Below are 18,790 nucleotides of genomic sequence, written 5' to 3'. Positions count from 1 at the left end.
ACACCTACAGTAATATATGAAAATCAATGGTTTGGTTTGATGAAATCCACATATACAAATTTAGCGCGATCTGGTGAAAATTTCATGTGAATAGCACCTTTACAAATGTATTTACTGAGGAAAAATGGTCACATGCTCAACACTTATTTTACCTCCTGTATACACACACACACACACACACACACACACACACACCAGAATTCCAATTTCCAATAGGAAAGCAACATTTCAAGTGCAATTTTGAATGCTTTTCTGAATTTAGTCCTCCTGGGTTTTGCTGGGCCACATTGAATCATACAATTTCCTGACTGTAGCAGTAGCCAGTCTCTATTAAATTCAAGGCCTGTTCTGTTTATTATGTTCTTCTGCCTGTCTTTACTGAGTTGGCTGTCCTTCTGTCCTGCATCTTACTGAAATCTGCATGGACATTTTCACTTTTCCGTTCTCATTTATCAAGCCTTTTCAATGCAAAAAATTACTGAAATTACAGATGTAGCACCTGATAGCTAACATAATGCAACCTGGTTATATCTGATCCTTAATAGGACTGAACAACTGTCCCATGATGTCAGAAGAGATATTTCTTCCATTTTAGTACCTCATCTTACGGTAAATATAGAAAAAGAGAGAATCATACCTTGGATCTCTCCAGGCTAGTATCAAAGACAGTTCCCAATGGAAAGTCAAATGATACTGAATCTAACTTCTTGTCACATGAAAAGAACTGTTGATCACACCAAGACTGCCGTCATAAGCTGCTACAAGGCATCAAGAGTAAGCATGCAAGCTGTCCCCAAACGGAGGCACTCTGTCCAATTTGAGTGGACAACATAAAGCTGTTAGATCCCTTTGGTGTTGCAAAAAAATATGGATGAGTAAAAGAGAGAAAATACGTCTTATTCAAATATAAGGTCATTAGCAAAGAGTCACTCCTGTAAAAGTGCACAAGCAGAGTGTGCATAAGCCATGCCCATGCTCAGTATTGATGTTGTCCTCGGGACTTCAGTTGCCCTTTAAGTACACCAGAAGAGTCTAAGATTGGCCATCAATTATTTATGACAGGGATATAAGGAAAGTTAATATGGAGAGAAGAGAGGCAAGATGAGGGATACAGTTTGAAAAAAGTGAGGAGAGATGGAGGTGGGGTAGAGAGTGAATGCAAGGGGGGGAAAGTAAATGGGAAAAGAGGGACAGGTGAGCCAGAAGACGAAGGGCAGAATACATAAAATCAAATGCAGTGTGGGACAGATGGGCAGTTGTATGACTTCTGGACTCTGAATGAGTAGTAAACATAAAAAAGAAGCTTTCTATCCGTGACAGCCCAGGAGACAAACATTACTGTATGTCTGGGGGAAAAAAGCAAGTGGGGCAAATACTGTAATTACAAAGTAATTTAAATTGCTGTGAAGCAATATACCAAAAGGCGAAGAACCAGAAGAAGGCTTTTCATGACCAGTTGTCTGGAGTCAGAGAAACAAACTTGGCAAACATTAGTGTCAGCTGTGCTGATAGCCCCTCTAAGAGATCCTGTGTCCCCACGGGGGGGCTCAAATTTACTTTCTCCCTTCAAATAGTGGATATCCATTACCTGTCATAAAGGCAGGAAGGAGACAGAGTCTGAGCTACAGTAATGTAAGCAAAGACATAAAAAATGAAGAAAGATCTGTGATCATATTCCCCGTGGATTTCCTGTGAACAGAATTATTCCACCATAAAATGCCAGACTGCATGAAATATGCTCTGCTTCATTTCTTACAATGACTTTCAGTGATTCTTAAAACAAGAAAAAAGAAAGGAGAATTTAACATTATTGATTTATATCTTAAATTGCTGACTTGACGTTTGGAATTTGTTACAGTGATGCTGACAGCTTTGTGCTGCAGGATAATCCCAAATCCAGGTTAAATGAAATGTTTGATTTTAAAAGTCAAGTTCCAGTCAATTCAAATCCGTGCGATCTGATCATACAGTAGTTGCTGTGTTTTCTAAGTGGGGTTTTGCTTTCCCTTTAAAGGTGCCCACACTTTCTGGCAAAGGCTGCTCTCCTGATAATACTTTAATTCTAGCCTTCCTCCATAGTAGGCCAGATTGCATTCCCTCAGTTGAGAGCCATTTCGGACCAAAGTGAAGGTTTGTCAAGGGTATTTTTTTGACTGCAGACGCACTATACTCAGATGTGCTTTATTTCCCGTGGTATGGTTTATGTGGCTGAATCTTTGCATGTGTTGAATGCCACCTGTCTGAAGAATCCCAGTTGGTCAGTACCTTTCAACTTAGACATCTCTTTAAAGCTAAAGATTCAAATCTGACGAACTAACCCTTAGATCAGCAAAGTGAGATGTGGGGTATGAGGATGTGAACAGTGATCCTTGAGGCCGTTCAAGGCTTCTGTCTCTGACTTGTAATGTTGTCCTGAGGCAACAACATACGTAAATTATTAAAATGTGTAGCATTTCTCCTTAATTGACTTCTTTCAGTCTTCAGGTGGGGCAAATTAATTGCAGTCCCAGCTTTGCCATTCTCTGCTTCTAATCTGTTCCTGATTAACACTTGGCAAACCATGTGAGAAGACAATCAATGGCTATAAAAAACGAGGAAAGCTGTGAACGAGGAGAGCCAACACAAGAAGGGATGATGCTTGAGCAGCTTTAATCAAGATCTTACTGAGCTCAGGGATTTTAGACAAGATGTTGGATGATCGCAGAAGGTCAAGCCTCATTGTCTCAGGGATTCTACAGAAAATCAAGTTGTGATTCCAGCATTTATACATTATTCAACAAGTACTCAACAAGAAAAACCCCATAGGTAGAGTTCAGAAACCTCTGTCTATCGGAAGTGTCTCCTGAATTTGAAGGGCTGTACCAGACCTTGGTTGTCATGGTGAAAACCCACAGCAGTCTATCTTTGCCACTTGGTTATGTTTGGGCACTTAAACCACTTGGTGAGGTGAAATAAAAGTGAAGAAATTACTTCCTCAACATTATATAGTTTTGTATTTATTGAACACTATATCCCCCCCATCCACCCCTGCCACCTCAATCAATTTGGTATTTTACCACACTCTTCCCTCAACTCCTGTTGTAATTACTATGACCACTGTTGTCCCCTTACAGCTGTTTTCAAATGTTTCTTAAGACAAGTTAAGAAATTGCAAGAATTTGCATTTTGCACTGCTGGATCTTTCTCTCGTTCTCAGCAGAGCTTCAAAATGCAGAAAGAACAAATGGGAGCAAGAGGAAAAAAAACTGAGCATGCAATTTGTTGATAGTCATCATTTAGCCAGCTGAGAGCTAAGACAGACTCACTTGGTTGCTTGTTCATCGAAGAGGAGAGCTGACTGTTTCTTATGTACATTGTTACCTGGAGTGGTGAGATATTTGCTTTTCATGGGCTCCTGAACGAGCTGACCACTAGTGATCGCCCATCACTACTGACCACCTCTCCAAGGGACAGTCCTGCATACTAATGCTCGGCTTTGCTCTGTACTGCCGGCCGCCATCTTGGACAGCAATTTACGGCAAATCCGCTTGGGATTAACTTCATTCATGCACGATTTTGAGACATGTTAAAAAAATTTTTATCGAGTTAATCTTGCAATTAAATTAATCTGAATTAACTGGTTCATTTTGGACAGCGCGCACACACACACACACACACACACACACACATACATACATACACGATATTAGAACAAGAAAATGTGTCTGAACTTCCAAACTTTTGACCGGTAGTGTATGTATATTATGTGTGTGTGTGTGTGTGTGTGTGTGTGTATATGTATATATATATATATATATATGTATATATATATGTATATATATATATGTATATATATATATATATGTATATATATATATGTATATATATGTATATATATATATATATATATATGTATATATATATATATATATATATGTATATATATGTATATATATATATATATATGTATATATATGTATATATATGTATATATATATATGTATATATATGTATATATATGTATATATATATATATATATATATATATATATATATATATATATATATATATATATATATATATATGCATGCTAGTATTTGTTATGGCGACTAGTAAAACATGAACTGAGCACAGCGATTCTTCAGGTTTCATTGATTCTTGTCAATGCTGTTGCGTTTTTATGCATGAGCAAAATACTATAATAGACCTGCATGCAGCTGTAGACAAAAACTGGTGCATTTTCTTTCAGGCTGTCTTGAACTGTTTTGCATCACAGTAGATATTTTTGCAGATTTTTGAGGTTTTTCTTATCTTTCGTTTGCTGCTTTTCTTCCACTGTACTGTAGTTCAGTCAGCCAAATAATGTGTGATTCTTATGCAAATGCACAATGTGCCGAGGGTTTTTCTTTTCGTAGAGTCTCGTAGTTGACCTTTTCACTGCTCACAAAGAAGCATCAAGAGTGAAGTAAGGAATTTTGATAAAAAGATAGCTTCCCACCCTGTGAGGATGCAAACTCAGGCTCTACAGGTGGATCCCAGAAAGGAGGGAGGGCTTTTAAAATGCTGCATCAACTGCAGCCTTGGATACTTCTCAGGTGAGGCAGCAGGTGTGACATTTTCATCTCTCAGCCAACACCACCAGAAATACTTAGTCTTGGTCCACAATTCGATATTTTTAAATTTGAAAATTCCAAATTAACACTTAAGCGATTCGGCTAACAATTATTTCTTGTTTTGCCTAAGCCTGAGAGATTTAATTCCTCTCAGCCAAAGACATGCGTGTTTAGAAAATAAAACATAAATATGCGACACTTGCTTTTTGTCACATTTTCTCTCATTACAACAAATGTGGGCACTGTAGCTGAATTTGATTGAATCCCACATTCACCATGTGGCTGGTGAAAATACTCCTGTGCCAAATGTGTATTAATATGCAGCTAAAAATAGGCACCAACAAATGAACTATTTATGCCTTTTTGAGAGTTGCTTGCTAAACACTCCTGTGCGCAACGATTTAAGGTAATTACTTTTACGGCAATGTATGCATTTGTCAGCTATTTTCCAAAGATTTATGTCTTCAGAAGAGAACCAGTAGAATTGGGGCTGAAGGCCTCAAATAGTTTATTGCATTATTTCTTTTGCTCTCAATACGTGAAATACGTGAATGATCGGAATCTGGCCCCCTGATGTGAATTTGGTGATCTTATTTGTAGCTCCAGCCATGAAAAGAAGATAAACAGACTAACCTCAAGAATTATATAAATACTACACCAGGTTGTGTATCCATCCAATTCACGAGTTTGTGTGATTGTCAGTTTTTCACTCAAAGTGATAGATTTCCTTTTCCAGCATAATTGATAGTCTTTAAAAGGAGATGCTTTGTGTGAGTTTTGGAATTAAAATTGAGGGAATAAGCTGCTTAAACTTGTCAAAACCAATTTACACAAAAATCACAAAAATGAATAAAAAAAAAAGGCTTTAATCAGCTCACATGTTATGAGCCAGATTATTTTCTACAAAAACCAAAAGGTGAAATTATTTGCTTCAGTACAGAACATTACATTTAAAATACATTTCTACTAGATATAACTACAAGGCTATTAATATTTATGTTAGGTTTAAATATGGACCAAAAGCAGTAAAAAGTGGTTTGCAGCGTATTCTATTAGAGACATAGTGTAGGCATTCAACTGGATCTTTATCAAATGTTATATGGTAAAGCACAACATGTAAGCTGGGGGAGTTAAGCAGTTATACTTCCAAAATCACTTTTTTCTTCAAAGCTGTTCTGGGGACACAGGATCTCTTAGAGGGGCTGTCAGCACAGCTGCCATTAATGTTTGCTAAGTTTGTTTCTCTGACTCCGGATAACCGATCATGAAAATCCTTCTTCTGGTTCTTTGCCTTTTGGTATATTCCTTCACAGCAATTTAAATGACTTTGTAATTAAAGTATTTCCCCAAGATTTTCAGCAGTGCTCTACTCTATATTCCAAGACACAAACAAATGTCTTTCCTATTTTCTTATTATCTCGATTTGTGTCTCATATTAAAATTGCCCTAATGTGGGTGTCGTTTTATGATGTAACTAGCCCGGGGTGTTTATCTAATTGCATTTCATCAGCATACATGAAATGGAAAATTTCTCAGGCTTGGAATGTGCTTAGACAGAGGTGCTGCATTTTGATATCTTCACAAGGCAAAATGTTGTGATGGCTAGTGCTGGAACATTAATGATGCGTAAAGAGTGGCGCTATCACGCTTGAAATGAGATCTCAGGGTGTCTTGTGTCGTATGTCTGCAGTTTACGGTGCATGATTGTTGTTGGCGTTACGGCGTCGCTGGTTGCACATCACCTGTATTTGAAGTAACATGTTGACAAGTTGATACCCCTTCAGTTACGTTGATGTTGCTTCATAATTTCACAGTTTTCCAGATAAAGTCTGACAAAAGTAGAACGGGGCCAAGAAAATACATTGAAATGAGAGGGAGACAACAGAAACAGGTCTTAGGTCTCATGAGAAATTGTGTATATCAATAGATATTTCACTTTACCCTTTCATTCATTATGAGACTGTTCTGACGCCATATGCCACAAACAGCTTCATACAAATTACATGTTTATCCTTTGAGCTTTTATTTCTGTTTCCAGTGTTAACCAGCAGCAGCAGTGATGCCCCGTTTGAAAAATGCTTTTTCTTCAGACACATTAATGTAAATGTGAATGACTGTCACCATGGAAAAGCACGCCACAGTTACATGCAGTGCATCTGACAGTAGCTCAAAGCTCAGCCAAAGAACCCTTGCATCTTTGCACCAATGATTGGTGGACGACGACTGCATTAGCAAGGATATATTCTTAGAACAGCATTCATTCACACGTTGATCAAAAGTGGTCTTGTTAACCGCAGTGACATCACTCGACTCTGGCTGCTATAATACGGCGTACGGTATGCTACTGTATAATTCCCAGTGCTGTTCATGAGAAAGTCTATTATTCCAGTTGAGCACAAGGTGCACATTTGAGATTGAAACTGCTTCATGACAGAGGCCCATTTCTGACTGAGGAGAGTCTCGCTGGTTATAACTGAAATGATTCTGCTGTTCCAGGTTTTGAGCTGAGCTTCAAAGAGGCAATGGAAATCGAAGACCATATCTTCTCCCATTCAAATGAATCCCATTTTAAAAATCCACATGTATGCTGGAGCAAGCTTTGGAGGAAATGATCTGGAGGCGTGAATGTAGTTGAGAAATCTCTAAATATACACCTCATAAATTGTTTACAGCACATCAAGTAGTCGTTGTTATAGAATAAAAGAAAAAAGAAACTTTTTAAGTGTTTTCAACAATCAACTTCTGTGAATTGGCTCTCACTAATATAAAAGCACTTAATAAATTATGCATAAATCAACGTAGGGCAAGAACAGAGGTCTTCTGTCGGCTCTGAATGGCTCAGTACTAAATGCTGAGATGCTCAAAATAACAATGCAACATACTGATGACAATCAGGTGTGATGTTTACAGCTCAGCATGGTAGGAATGTCAGTTTCACAGGTATGAGGTCATTGTGCGCTGATGATGGCACTAATTGAAGTGTTGAAAGAATTTCACTGACAATCACTAATGTCAGCTTGAAGATGGAGTAAAAGTGGAGCAATCCCTACATTGTGTTGGCTACATCCTTTGGTGACCATGAATGACTTAACAAAATTTCAATGGAATAAGTCTGATACATGCAGAGATATTTAAATCTGATCCACTGACAGAGGGTCAGATCATCGCTGACCAAGAAAATTTCTTTTTGAATCTGAAAATTAACTTTAACACATTTCTTAACTTGACAGCATGGCAGAATAGTGGTTAGTGCTGTTGACTCACAGAAGGTGAGTCAGTTCACGGGCCTGGAACCTTTCTGTGCAGAGTTTGCATGTTCTCCCTGTTCCTGCGTGGGTCCTTCTTTGGGTTTCCTCCCACCGTCCAAAGACATCATGTTTGGGTTAACTGGTGACTCTAAATTGTCTGTAGGTCTGAGTGTGAGTGGTTGTTGGTCTCGGTGTGTCTCTGTGTGTTGGCGATGTGATGGACTGGCGACCCGTCTAGGGTGATCCCGTCCTTACCCAGTGTGAGCTGGGATTAGCTCTAACACTCATGGCGACCCAGAAACGGATAAGCGGTAGACATGAATGAAATTTCTTAACTGCACTTTACCTATCTTCAGTGGGTGGTCAGTTTTCTGCAAAGCATTCAAAAATAAAAACCTTTTTTTAATAGAAGAAAGAGATATGTTTAGACATCAGTTATACCAGTTATTTACAGAGGTCACAGATGTTGACAAGTGCAGTAATAAACACTTAAAATGCCCTTATCTCTACTAACAACTACATTGTGGCATTTTATAGTGTGTCAATTAATTATTTGTTCATATACTGACAATAAATGCTAAGTAAATTGATGTTCCTGACTTTTAATGGCAGGCATTTTAACATTTTAGAAACAATAACGTCAGATGGAGAATCATCGCCGCCACATTTGCTGTTGTAGATATGGTAAAAGCCATGACTCATTTTAACTGCTCCAGTACCCTTGAGGTCAGCGGATGAGGTCTTCTGGGGATCCAGCCAGACCATAACTCTTCATGACTTCATTTTTACAACAGCATTACCTCACCTTGACATGTCCCAAAGCACACAAGCAGATAGGAAATCACCTCCACATCTGCGCCTTGACAGTCACCCCATTCCCCTGTCTACCCCTGAGCAGCAGAGGAAATGCCTCATACTGCATTGACCTGAAAAGTATCATCATGTAGAGGTGAGGGTTGATTTGACCCTGGCGGTATTACCTACTCTGTTGATATACACTGGAAATGACTAACCTTTTTATCGTCATTTGGCTTATTTATTTATTTAGTTTTTATTGTACCTTTATGCATCAGTTAACAGGCGTTAAGCAGTCTCAAAACAAAGTTTTGTGCCAGAAGAGTGAACTATCTCAGGAAACACTGTGGGTTGGGGGGGGAAAAAAAAAAAAATCAGCCTTTGCGGTTGTTCAGATTAGAGGACTTGAAATAATGAGAATCCCGTCAAAGTTTTGGCTTTATGGTAAGAATCTGGAACAATTTTCTTCTACATATCCATCTTATAAGAAAGATAAAAAAATCACTAATGACCAACAACATAAAAAAAACCCAAACATCTATTAGCATTAAAATTTAGCAGTGCAAGTTAGTTTTTATCTGATCTTTGGATGGATTATCTAAATATATAATAGGTTTATCTTTCATAATTGATTTGTTTTTTACATTTTTGTGGTGTTTTATTTGAACTTATTTCACCATAACAACACCCGTAGAAGTGCAGTTGAGTTCTTGACATTAACTATAATCTATGCATAATTGTGATTGAGAAAAAAATAAAAATACATTTTTATTGTGTTCTATGATAGAGTACCATTTAAAGTCTCTGGGACCCATGCCAGTATGACAGCGGTGTTTTAAAATATTGTTGTTTTAGGCTTTTATGTCTTTATTCCAATGACAGTAAGTGACAGATAGGCTAAGAAGAAGTTGGGAGAGAGTCCCAATAGCAAAATTATGTTTTTTAAATTGCTGAATATCAATGCTAAGCTTTGTACAAAAACAAACAAGCAAACAACTACTAATAAATTGTGGATTTGACATTGCTGGGGGTGGGGGAAGAAAGGGAGAAAAAAAACCAAAACAAATCAGTATTATTTTTTTTTGTTGTAATGTCGGACACATTGACAAGACCTTTGCGACAGTGAAATTCTGTTTAGTATCACCCTAAAGTATATATATCAAGACCTGAGAAAATGGCAAAAGAAATAATTACACACTCAGTGCCCAGGGTACAGCTGTCCATAAAAATCAAAACAAACAAACAAAACAAAAAAAAAACCCAAAACATCTATCTGAAAACAACTATTGGGGTTTGTTTCTTGACCCATTTTGTTGTGTAGCTTATGATTAGCCACATAAAAACTTGATTCATATTTTATTTTCCTTCAATAAATGAATTCATAGTAGAAACGATTGAATTTATTGATTATAATACAAGAGAGCAAAAGACATGTTTTCATCTATATAAAGATCATGGACCTTACTCATGTGACCCCTCTCTCTCTCTCTCTCTCTCTCTCTCTCTCTCTCCTTTTTACTCATTCTAGATGCAAAATACACCGTCCCTTGTGCTTTCTGATTTGGCAGCTGTTGCTCTGAAATGCCAGTGCTTCAACCAAGTTGGGGTGAAGTCACTATGACAAAAAGGTGAGTCAGAAAATAGCTCTGCTGAACATCATGCACTGATGACATATAGCAGTTTAAGAGTATCTGAGGGCAGAGATTTTTTCCTCTAATTTCAAGCCATCAATGTCAAGTTGAAACCTTTTGCTATGGGGCTTTGTTGCAATCCCTCTTTGAACTCAGAAATCCCAGCAGTTGTAGGAGCCTGCAGTGTAGCACTGTCGGTGTCAAACGGGTATTGAATTAGAATTTTAAATCAAAGATTGCTCATATTTCATAGATTTATCTGTATGATTGATGTCTCTTCAGCTGCTCACACAGCAAAGGAAAACCTGAGTCTATGAGCACCCACAAGCAAATAGTGATATTTGGTTTAAATCTACACTGGATAGGTATTAAACTAATATGTAGAAAAAAACATTTCATTGATCTGATGCTGTGCAAATGTAATGTGATACTGCGACTCAGTTGTTGATCTGGTTTTGAAATATTTATGTAACTGTCTCTGAACCACATTAATATTATTGCATAGCAGTGTCACAAGGACCTCAGGGGTTACTTTTCAAACGCTCTATAACATGAATTTCCAATAATTTCTAGTAACTGTATTGACCTATTCAATGTCAGCACTTTAGATTGGTTGGTTTCCATTCAGTGTTCACTTTATTATTTTTTGTTGAGACCTTTTAATATCCCAGTCGGGTGTGTAAAAAGAAAGGAGTCAGTTTACTATCTTAAGCACTATTACGACTGCAGATATAGCTCCAGTTACCAGTAGTATAAAGACTAGTGTTTGTGCTCAGCTAGACAACCTTACTCTATCACAGAGTAAGGTCTATGCAACCGACAAACCAACAATTACCCTAATTATCAGCACCCTGGAAAAATGGTTTTCTCTCATAATCGACCAGCAGCTAAAAAGAAAGGGGGAAAAAAAACACCTCTGCCTAAAAACAACTTAAATGATTCATTCATTGTCACAGTTGTATTAAGAAGATCATTATTTTCCTAAATGATAGATTGATTCATCCATTCAGCTCTAGAAAACTTGGTTGGTTTTTGGCAGGAAATGAATAAATGACCACAGAGGCACTGACTGCATGACATCTGCTAACTATCAGATTCACAACAGGGTTTATACAACACATCCTGATGAAGCAACAAAGAAATAAACTAAGCAGTGATATTTCAAAGAATATCAATTACTCTTTTCCCTAGGACTGTGTGGGAGCAAACAAGCTGAGTTTCACTAACATTTCCTTCACTTTCCTATGATTTCAATCACAGATGTTTAAGGAGGAAAAGAGAAGTCACAAAATTCTTTTTTTCTTTTTCTTTTTTTTTTTTTTTGCGCTCCAATCATGTAAAGTTTTTTGGTGTCAAATATCTATTCTCCCTGAGGATTTGTGGTTATTCATTACTACTCAAGCATATTTTGTACAATACAGGTTGCACAAATTATTCACAACAGAGTTGTTGACGTCCTATAGGTCCAGATAGGATGAAATACATGAAAACACCTGTTTATGTACTCAATTTGGTCAAGCCAGGCTTTTTGCTGGTTTTGTGGCTGCTGTGGCTGCACTTGTTTCATTTCATAAATAAGCTATTGTTTCAGTGGTTCCATTGTGTCACCACAGGACTTGGAGCTGCTGGGGGTTGTGTGAACACTGAACACCATGGAGCTTAAAATGAATCTGTCTGAGTACAAAGAGGTGAGGGAGGTGGGGTGACTGGAGGAAAAAACAAAATAGGTTGGCGTTCCTGGGAAAACATGAGTGGTGTGACAAGTAATATTTTAGGTCCATATATTGTTCTTTAGGAAAAAGTTGACCTTAAAGCTGAAATGTAACATGAAATCACTGTGTGAATTCAACTAACTTTAACCTGCAGTTGATTTTTAGCGGGAGTTCTGTTCCCAAGGCTTCATTGTTCAATTAAGCGTACTGACACAGGAAGGTAAGTGCTTGCTTTTTGTGCTCATGTATTTGTTGTGAGTTCTCATTGTGGTTCTAGTCAGTTGGTGTTGTAAGCTTGTTGGCCATGAAGGTGTTCAGAGGCTGATTGTGTGGCTGTTGAAAAAGATCTGTTGATTTGAGCATGTGCAGGTGCCTGCTGGCTGCTGTTTTATCTCCTCTGCTTTCAAACAAGCATGATATTTGTATAGATAATTAGAAGTCGCTGCATGTGCTTGTGCTTGTTGTTTAACATGCATATTAAGATGCTTTTATGCTGCTTTTATTTAAGATGTGATAAGAATTGCTATTTCCTGTTATTCGCTGAATTGTCTTTGTAGCTTATTTCATTCTTCACTAATTTTGTTGCTATTTTTGTGGGTTTCTCAATTGACCTATCTCCAACAGAGGTCAATGTTTAATATTGGCTTAAAGGCTGTAAATATGACTTTAGAGCGCACCTACTCCTGTCCCAAATGAGTTATCCAACAGAGGTAGACACCAAACTGCAGACACCAAACTTTTCACAACTGTAAAATCACTTTGACAAATAAAAAAAACAAAACATCATACATCTTACATTTTGTGCTAACAAGCATATAATTAACTGGCCAACCCAATGCAACAACCTTTTGAGCTACTCATGAGGTAAGAATCTCCTTGCAAATGTACTACTACTAACACCTTCAATACCATTTTTTGATAACAAGAGTCCAAAGGATGCTCGTAGATAGTTTCTAATCCACTTAGCTTTAGATGAAGCATTGCTGTTGGTCGGCTGTCTTGCAGTTAAATTTTCCCTTAAGGTGATATTAAAGCCAGGCAGGCAAGGCTGTAAACCCAGTCAGAGATTGTATAGTTTCCAGGTTTGTAACAGCGAGTCAGACTGTGGCACTGTGGAAGGACCATCCTAACATCTACAGAAGGGAACAAACAATGACTGTTTTATAAAGTGGACCACTGAGTGTGACATTCGCTCCAGCCTGGGTTCATCAGCATCCACCTACAGGGGCACTTTTTTTTAAGTTTTGACATCTTGAAAGCTTTGCATGCTGGAGGACTGTAATCAGTTTGTACTCGTAATGCCAGACTGCTTTCAGGGAGTTGCCATGGTGATGAAGAAGGTGAAAAGCAGCAGTTACTGATAATCGCAGATAAAGTAGGACTGTATATATAAGTCCAAAAATGCATAATGCATGTCATTTGCAAGTATCCCATGCATTTCTACAGCATCTGCAATGAAAGTGTGTTTAATTATATAAAATAAAGGATGAGTGGATGGATAGATAGATAGATAGATGTTCTATTACTTGTACTGTACACCTAAAGTTAGAAGTCATGGAGCTTCTTCATAGAGCTGACTTTTGAGTACACAATGGACAAGGTAAAAAATCATGAGTACTAAATGCTGGCAGTGAAAGTTTTGCATTCAATGCAAATATTGTATTGTATGCCATTATACTATAAAGGCTTTGTTCAGTTCCAGCAGAAAATAACCGAGAGGATTGTTGAGATTCCTGCTGTTAAAAAAGAATATCAGTGGCAGTTTGGTAATGGTCAGCCATTCTTTCATGCAAGTAATTTCCCTGAGTGCAGTAGCTCTGCAGAATATCAAGACCATATCTAAGTTTTATTGTGTTCTGTCACTAATTGCCTTCTGGGTGGACAAACCTGAATTATTCAGAAGCTGAATAATGGGACACAGTGAACATCAGAAAACATGGATACTAGGGAAAAGGTGAGGCGTGACAAAAGGCAACATTTATTAAAAGCTAATCAGAGCAATGCTTCTTGGCTTGAAGCCCAGAAGAACATGCCAGTGTAGAAAAACTCATTTGGTCAAAAACAGTGGTGAAAATACAACAGATCAGACAAATATGTAATCATGCCAGAATTAGAATAATAGCAAGATAAAAGCGTGTACAGGTCCAAGGTCTGTGGTTGCAAACACAATTTAAACTCAAGAGGGAAATATCAAAGTAGGTTGTTGTTTCCCGAAATGTATACATGCGCTGCTGTCTGGGTTAGCCTTGGCCTAAGTCTTCAGGGATGATCCCCTCTGTCCCGACGCATGAATAATATAAAGCAAGGGGAAAGATTGCCAATGATTTATGATGGAGCGCTACAGTTTGAATCAAATGGTAGTGGTGATATTAGATGCCTGTGGAAAGTACCTGATAAACTGCAGTTTGAATGATATGTCAGCATCTGCAGGTTTTTATTAATTTTTCTATAATTATTTATTTTTTTATTTTATCATCGTCATTTATCGTTAGGAGACACTTGAACGCTGTTGTAGTGATGAAATTCCCAAATTCAGATGAGCCACAGCCATTACTTAGTAATCAATAAAGGAATTTTTTTATGATTTTATGATCTGCTTTTTCTTTTTTTTCTTTTTTTAACAATTCAGTAATTTTTCAAAAATCTGCAATCGATAATCATTGATGCTATACCAATTTGAAAAAGTAATTGTATTGTTGATGGATTAGTCAACAGCCATGACATTACACAGAAACAAATATTCGTTGCTTGCAATTGTTGTTATTGTGATTACCTTGTTGCCTGTAATTTAATGTCACTTGTGACCAAAATACAAAAGCATTCTGATTTCATCACTGATTTTCATCACCAAAAGTTCAAGCTGTTTTTTAATAATCTAACTATACTTTAAGTTGAGAGTGTGAATAGTTTGCACGGCCGTTATTGTGGCAACGACAGCTCTGTATTGTAAAATCATTTGCGCATAATGTTCAAGGGCCTTGAGGTGCTTTTCAGGTGATACTTGGAACATATTTTTTGTGTTTGGATCCGTCGTAGCACCAATCTAGACTTTTTAGAGGATTAAATTCCCCCTTTCCCCACTACTCTCATAAACTCATGTTCAGTCTGTACACCGATAATACCCATTGTCAAGATCATTTTTGTTGCCCTGCATCCCATAGATGTTCACGGCAGTACAGATACATGTGAGTTCTCAGTGTTAAATATTTTTCCCCGTACACTAATATGTCATTTGTTTTTACATTTTCAACAAAAAGTCCAAATCCAGCCCTCTAACCTTTTATTAAGATTGAGACGGATGGAATTTAGCATGCCCTTTCAATGTATAATTAAAACCTCTGCTGAAAATGTGAGAGGAATACAAATCCAGCTTTGGAGAAGGAAAAAGGTGTCTTACCTCATCTTGGTAGATGTAGAAAAGCATGATGGACAGAATCTCCAGGAAGAAGATGAGGAGGAGAAGGATGAAGAACTGCGGAGAAAGAGGACATTTTACTCATTCCAACTACAGCACTTTTGAATGTGAAGTGAAAAACCTAAAGTACAAGGGGAATAATGGGGTTCTTCCTGCTGCTGATTGGAAAAAGTAAGTAAAAAATAAAAAGGAAAGAAATGGCTAAAAGCCCAGAGTGAAGTAAAGGCGGTCGAAGAGCTGTACAGTAATTTGACCTTGATATTTCTCGGTGACAGGTAAAGAGGGCACAGACAAAGGAGGAGGGACAGCCAGATCAAGTAGGACATACTGTGCAAGCTGATATACTGTTTTCCTCTATCCACTTTTGAATTTGTTAACGGAGACTCATTTTATCCCTCGCCATTCCCCACCCACTTCTCCTCCCTATGGCGGGCAGGATAAGCTGCCTGATGGGTGATACATCTTCCTCCTGTGGCCCTGTGTGAGTGCTTAAAACAGTTACGAGCTCATCCATCAACAACTCTGAGGGGACACGGCTCTGTCTCACACTTGCGACTGAGTGAACCAGGCAGCCCTAAAATATTTTGAGAGACGATGGTACAACTTTGAGAGGGTCACTAAAACATCTAAATGAAATGGCGTCATATTAAAGTAAACCTGCTTTAGCTTTAGTCTGCAGTTATTTCAGCTAATTTTTGTTATTACTGTGGTGAACTGCATAAAAGTAATATGATGAGATTGACAAATTTTTATTCTTATTTCTAAGATTTGAATCAGAAATACTCCATTAATCCCAATGGGAAATTTGGTGTTCATTCCAACAACATGTTTTGTGGTTAAGTATGAGTATAGAAAAGTCTATCCTTTTCTTTAAAGAAAATTGCAGCAATCAGGCTGGAAGGAGCATTTTTCTCCTTTGTGCCTGATTGCTGCAAAACAAGACTCCTTGTCTTGTTTTGTTTTTTTTTTTTCTTTCTTCTGGGTGATGCACAGCAAACATGAGAACACGTCAGAGGAGTCAAAACATATTTTTAAAGTACAGATGTTGTTTTTCAGAGATATCCTAACCACATGTCCTCTGTGCGTTCAAGACTTTTGCTCGGCAGTTGATGCAAGTCTTCCCGGTTCACAAGACGAGTATTGAGCAGGGCTGTCAGTTGCCCTCGAGGTCTTTTGGCAACACCTGCTTGAATGAATCAATACACTTGCAAAGGATGAAAGCCTCGATGGCAACACTGGGAAGTGAGAGACAAACTAGGTAGCAAAATGACGGCAGCATACAGCCCACGGTGTGTTTGACTTGCTTTTTACAAGAACTGCTCTCAAAGAAGGGTATGAGATAAATTTATATTGTTCTGTCAGGCTTCATTCTATGAGTAATGAGCCTTGTATTCTATTCCATCGATGTCAAGCAGTTTCTTTGCTTCATCAATACTGAAGAAATATGCTTAATTTGAAAAAATATGACCCTTTGGACTGATGAATCTTTCAACAATCCACTGGATTATTTTAAAATAGTAGAGCAGTGTCATAATCACAATGATCTGCTGAGACATTTTTCACCAGAATGTTCAGTCTGACACACATAACAGCAGATTTCTACAACGATTTATAACCATTAGTTATCAATCCTGCTTACTTCGTTTAAAGCTCCCTCAGAGGGGGAAGTTAGCAGCAACAGATGACCTTCTTTGAATTAGTTACTACTCTTTAAACATCCTATGTCGTATACTCCGATTTAAATATCCATTAAAAGGTGTATTCATGGCTCAAGAACTAAAAAGACATGGTCAGGCCTTGAGTTGTAGCTGGTTCAGCTACCACCTCACTGGCTTCACAAACTAACAGAAGCCTTGGCATGCTTTATGTATTTCTCTGTGGACTGAGCACTTTGATATTTTCAGTATTGCACAGTCCTCGACCTGCTCTATAGTTTAAAAAAAAAAAAAAAAGTAACTGTGGAAACTGTGTTTTTTTTTTTTGCATTTGTGGCCATTTTGAAGGGCACTTTGGAGGGGCCTTTTGTCTGTATCTGGCCAAGGATCCACCCGAGAAAACTGTCAGGCAAACCATATGATGATGACCATATGATTTGCTGGGGAAACAGTATGCTGACAGCAATTCAGATGTCTGAAGCCAGGCTTCTAGCAGAGGCCTTTATTTGAAGCCATGTGATCAGATTTCCCAAGTATTCACTTCACTTTTTCTCTCTGGTCGGCCTTCAGCTTCAAGATAGCTTCATCACCAGCCAGTTTTGAACTTTATCGTTTCCTGCTGGGTAAATAGTGCACAGTAGGAGTTAGGAAATGTTTTTGCTGAAACCAGCTGCCTGCTGCGGTGATTTGATTTCAAATTGCTGTGTAGAAAAAAAAATATTTGATCTTAAACATAGAACTATACTTTGTAAAGATTTGTTTATGTTGGCTCTTTGGTGTGCCAGCTTTTTTTTTTTTTTTTACACACATCATCATCATCATTTATACATTTCAAACGTTTTATTAACCTCACTGTTTTTGACTCTGTCCCTTTTGCCATTTTACTTTCAGTTTCTCACCAGTGCTTCATCGTGTTCTTTGGTGTTCTTCAAGACCATGAAATTACATCACAGAACAGTGTTGAGAACACGGAACTCATACTCGCCAACATTTAGCAAACCGACATATCCCCTGTGGTTCTCTGAACGTTTTCCCATTAATCTGCTCTTAATAAGAAATTTGACACCTTTTTTGTTAGACCACAGGCAATACACTCGAAAGGATTTCATTTTGTCTTTCTAACGCACAACAAGGAAATCACTGAATTAGTTTTAGGAATTTCATGCTGCTCCACTGAATGGGACATCATTATCAAATGGGTTGGGAAAATTCTCTGTAAATGATCACAATCCATCTCTGAACTGTGTAGAAATGCTAATGATGATAGAAGTAATAATTGTGTGCCAATTAGGTTAAGTGCCGAGGAATCGGTCTGTAGGAGCCGCTTTATGATGAAACATGAGTCGTTTAAAAGAACATGCTCAACTTCCCACTCATGTTTACGAGCAGAACTATATTGAAATATCTTGTTTAAGATTTGTCGTTTTGTTTGAGAGGGAAAGGATTTTAATTGAGACATTTAAAAAAAATAAGACAACTGCTTGGTTCCAAATAATTTTGCCAAGAGAGCAATGACAAAATTGTTGATGTGGTATATGCAGCTGGCAGTGGAAATACATTTTGAATCTGCTGTTCTATTATAATCACAGTAACATGTAGTTAATGTGTGGTTTGTGTAAATGGACATGGTCACGGTACATATCTCAGCCCAAATCTAAAATTGTCGGGGTTGTTCTTTGTTGTGTTTTGCATTTGGAGCCTCACTGTGATAAATTATTCTAAACATCTCAGATCCCATTAC

General features: G+C 37.8%; 1 protein-coding gene across 3 annotated transcripts in view; it reads right to left on the bottom strand.

Annotated features, from left to right (window-relative positions):
• Window positions 1–18,790, bottom strand: part of tspan4a (tetraspanin 4a) — a 120,945-nt gene that overhangs the window by 16,047 nt on the left and 86,108 nt on the right. For all 3 annotated transcript variants that reach the window (XM_029498161.1, XM_029498162.1, XM_029498160.1), the window contains one exon: window positions 15,377–15,451. In XM_029498161.1, the coding sequence (XP_029354021.1) occupies window positions 15,377–15,451 (75 nt within the window). The remainder of the gene's footprint in view (window positions 1–15,376; window positions 15,452–18,790) is intronic.

The sequence above is a fragment of the Echeneis naucrates genome, chromosome 3 (assembly GCF_900963305.1).
Source record: "Echeneis naucrates chromosome 3, fEcheNa1.1, whole genome shotgun sequence".
NCBI lineage: Eukaryota > Metazoa > Chordata > Actinopteri > Carangiformes > Echeneidae > Echeneis > Echeneis naucrates.
The sequence above is the reverse complement of the archived record's forward strand: the minus strand, read 5'-3'. Positions and strand labels throughout refer to the sequence as shown.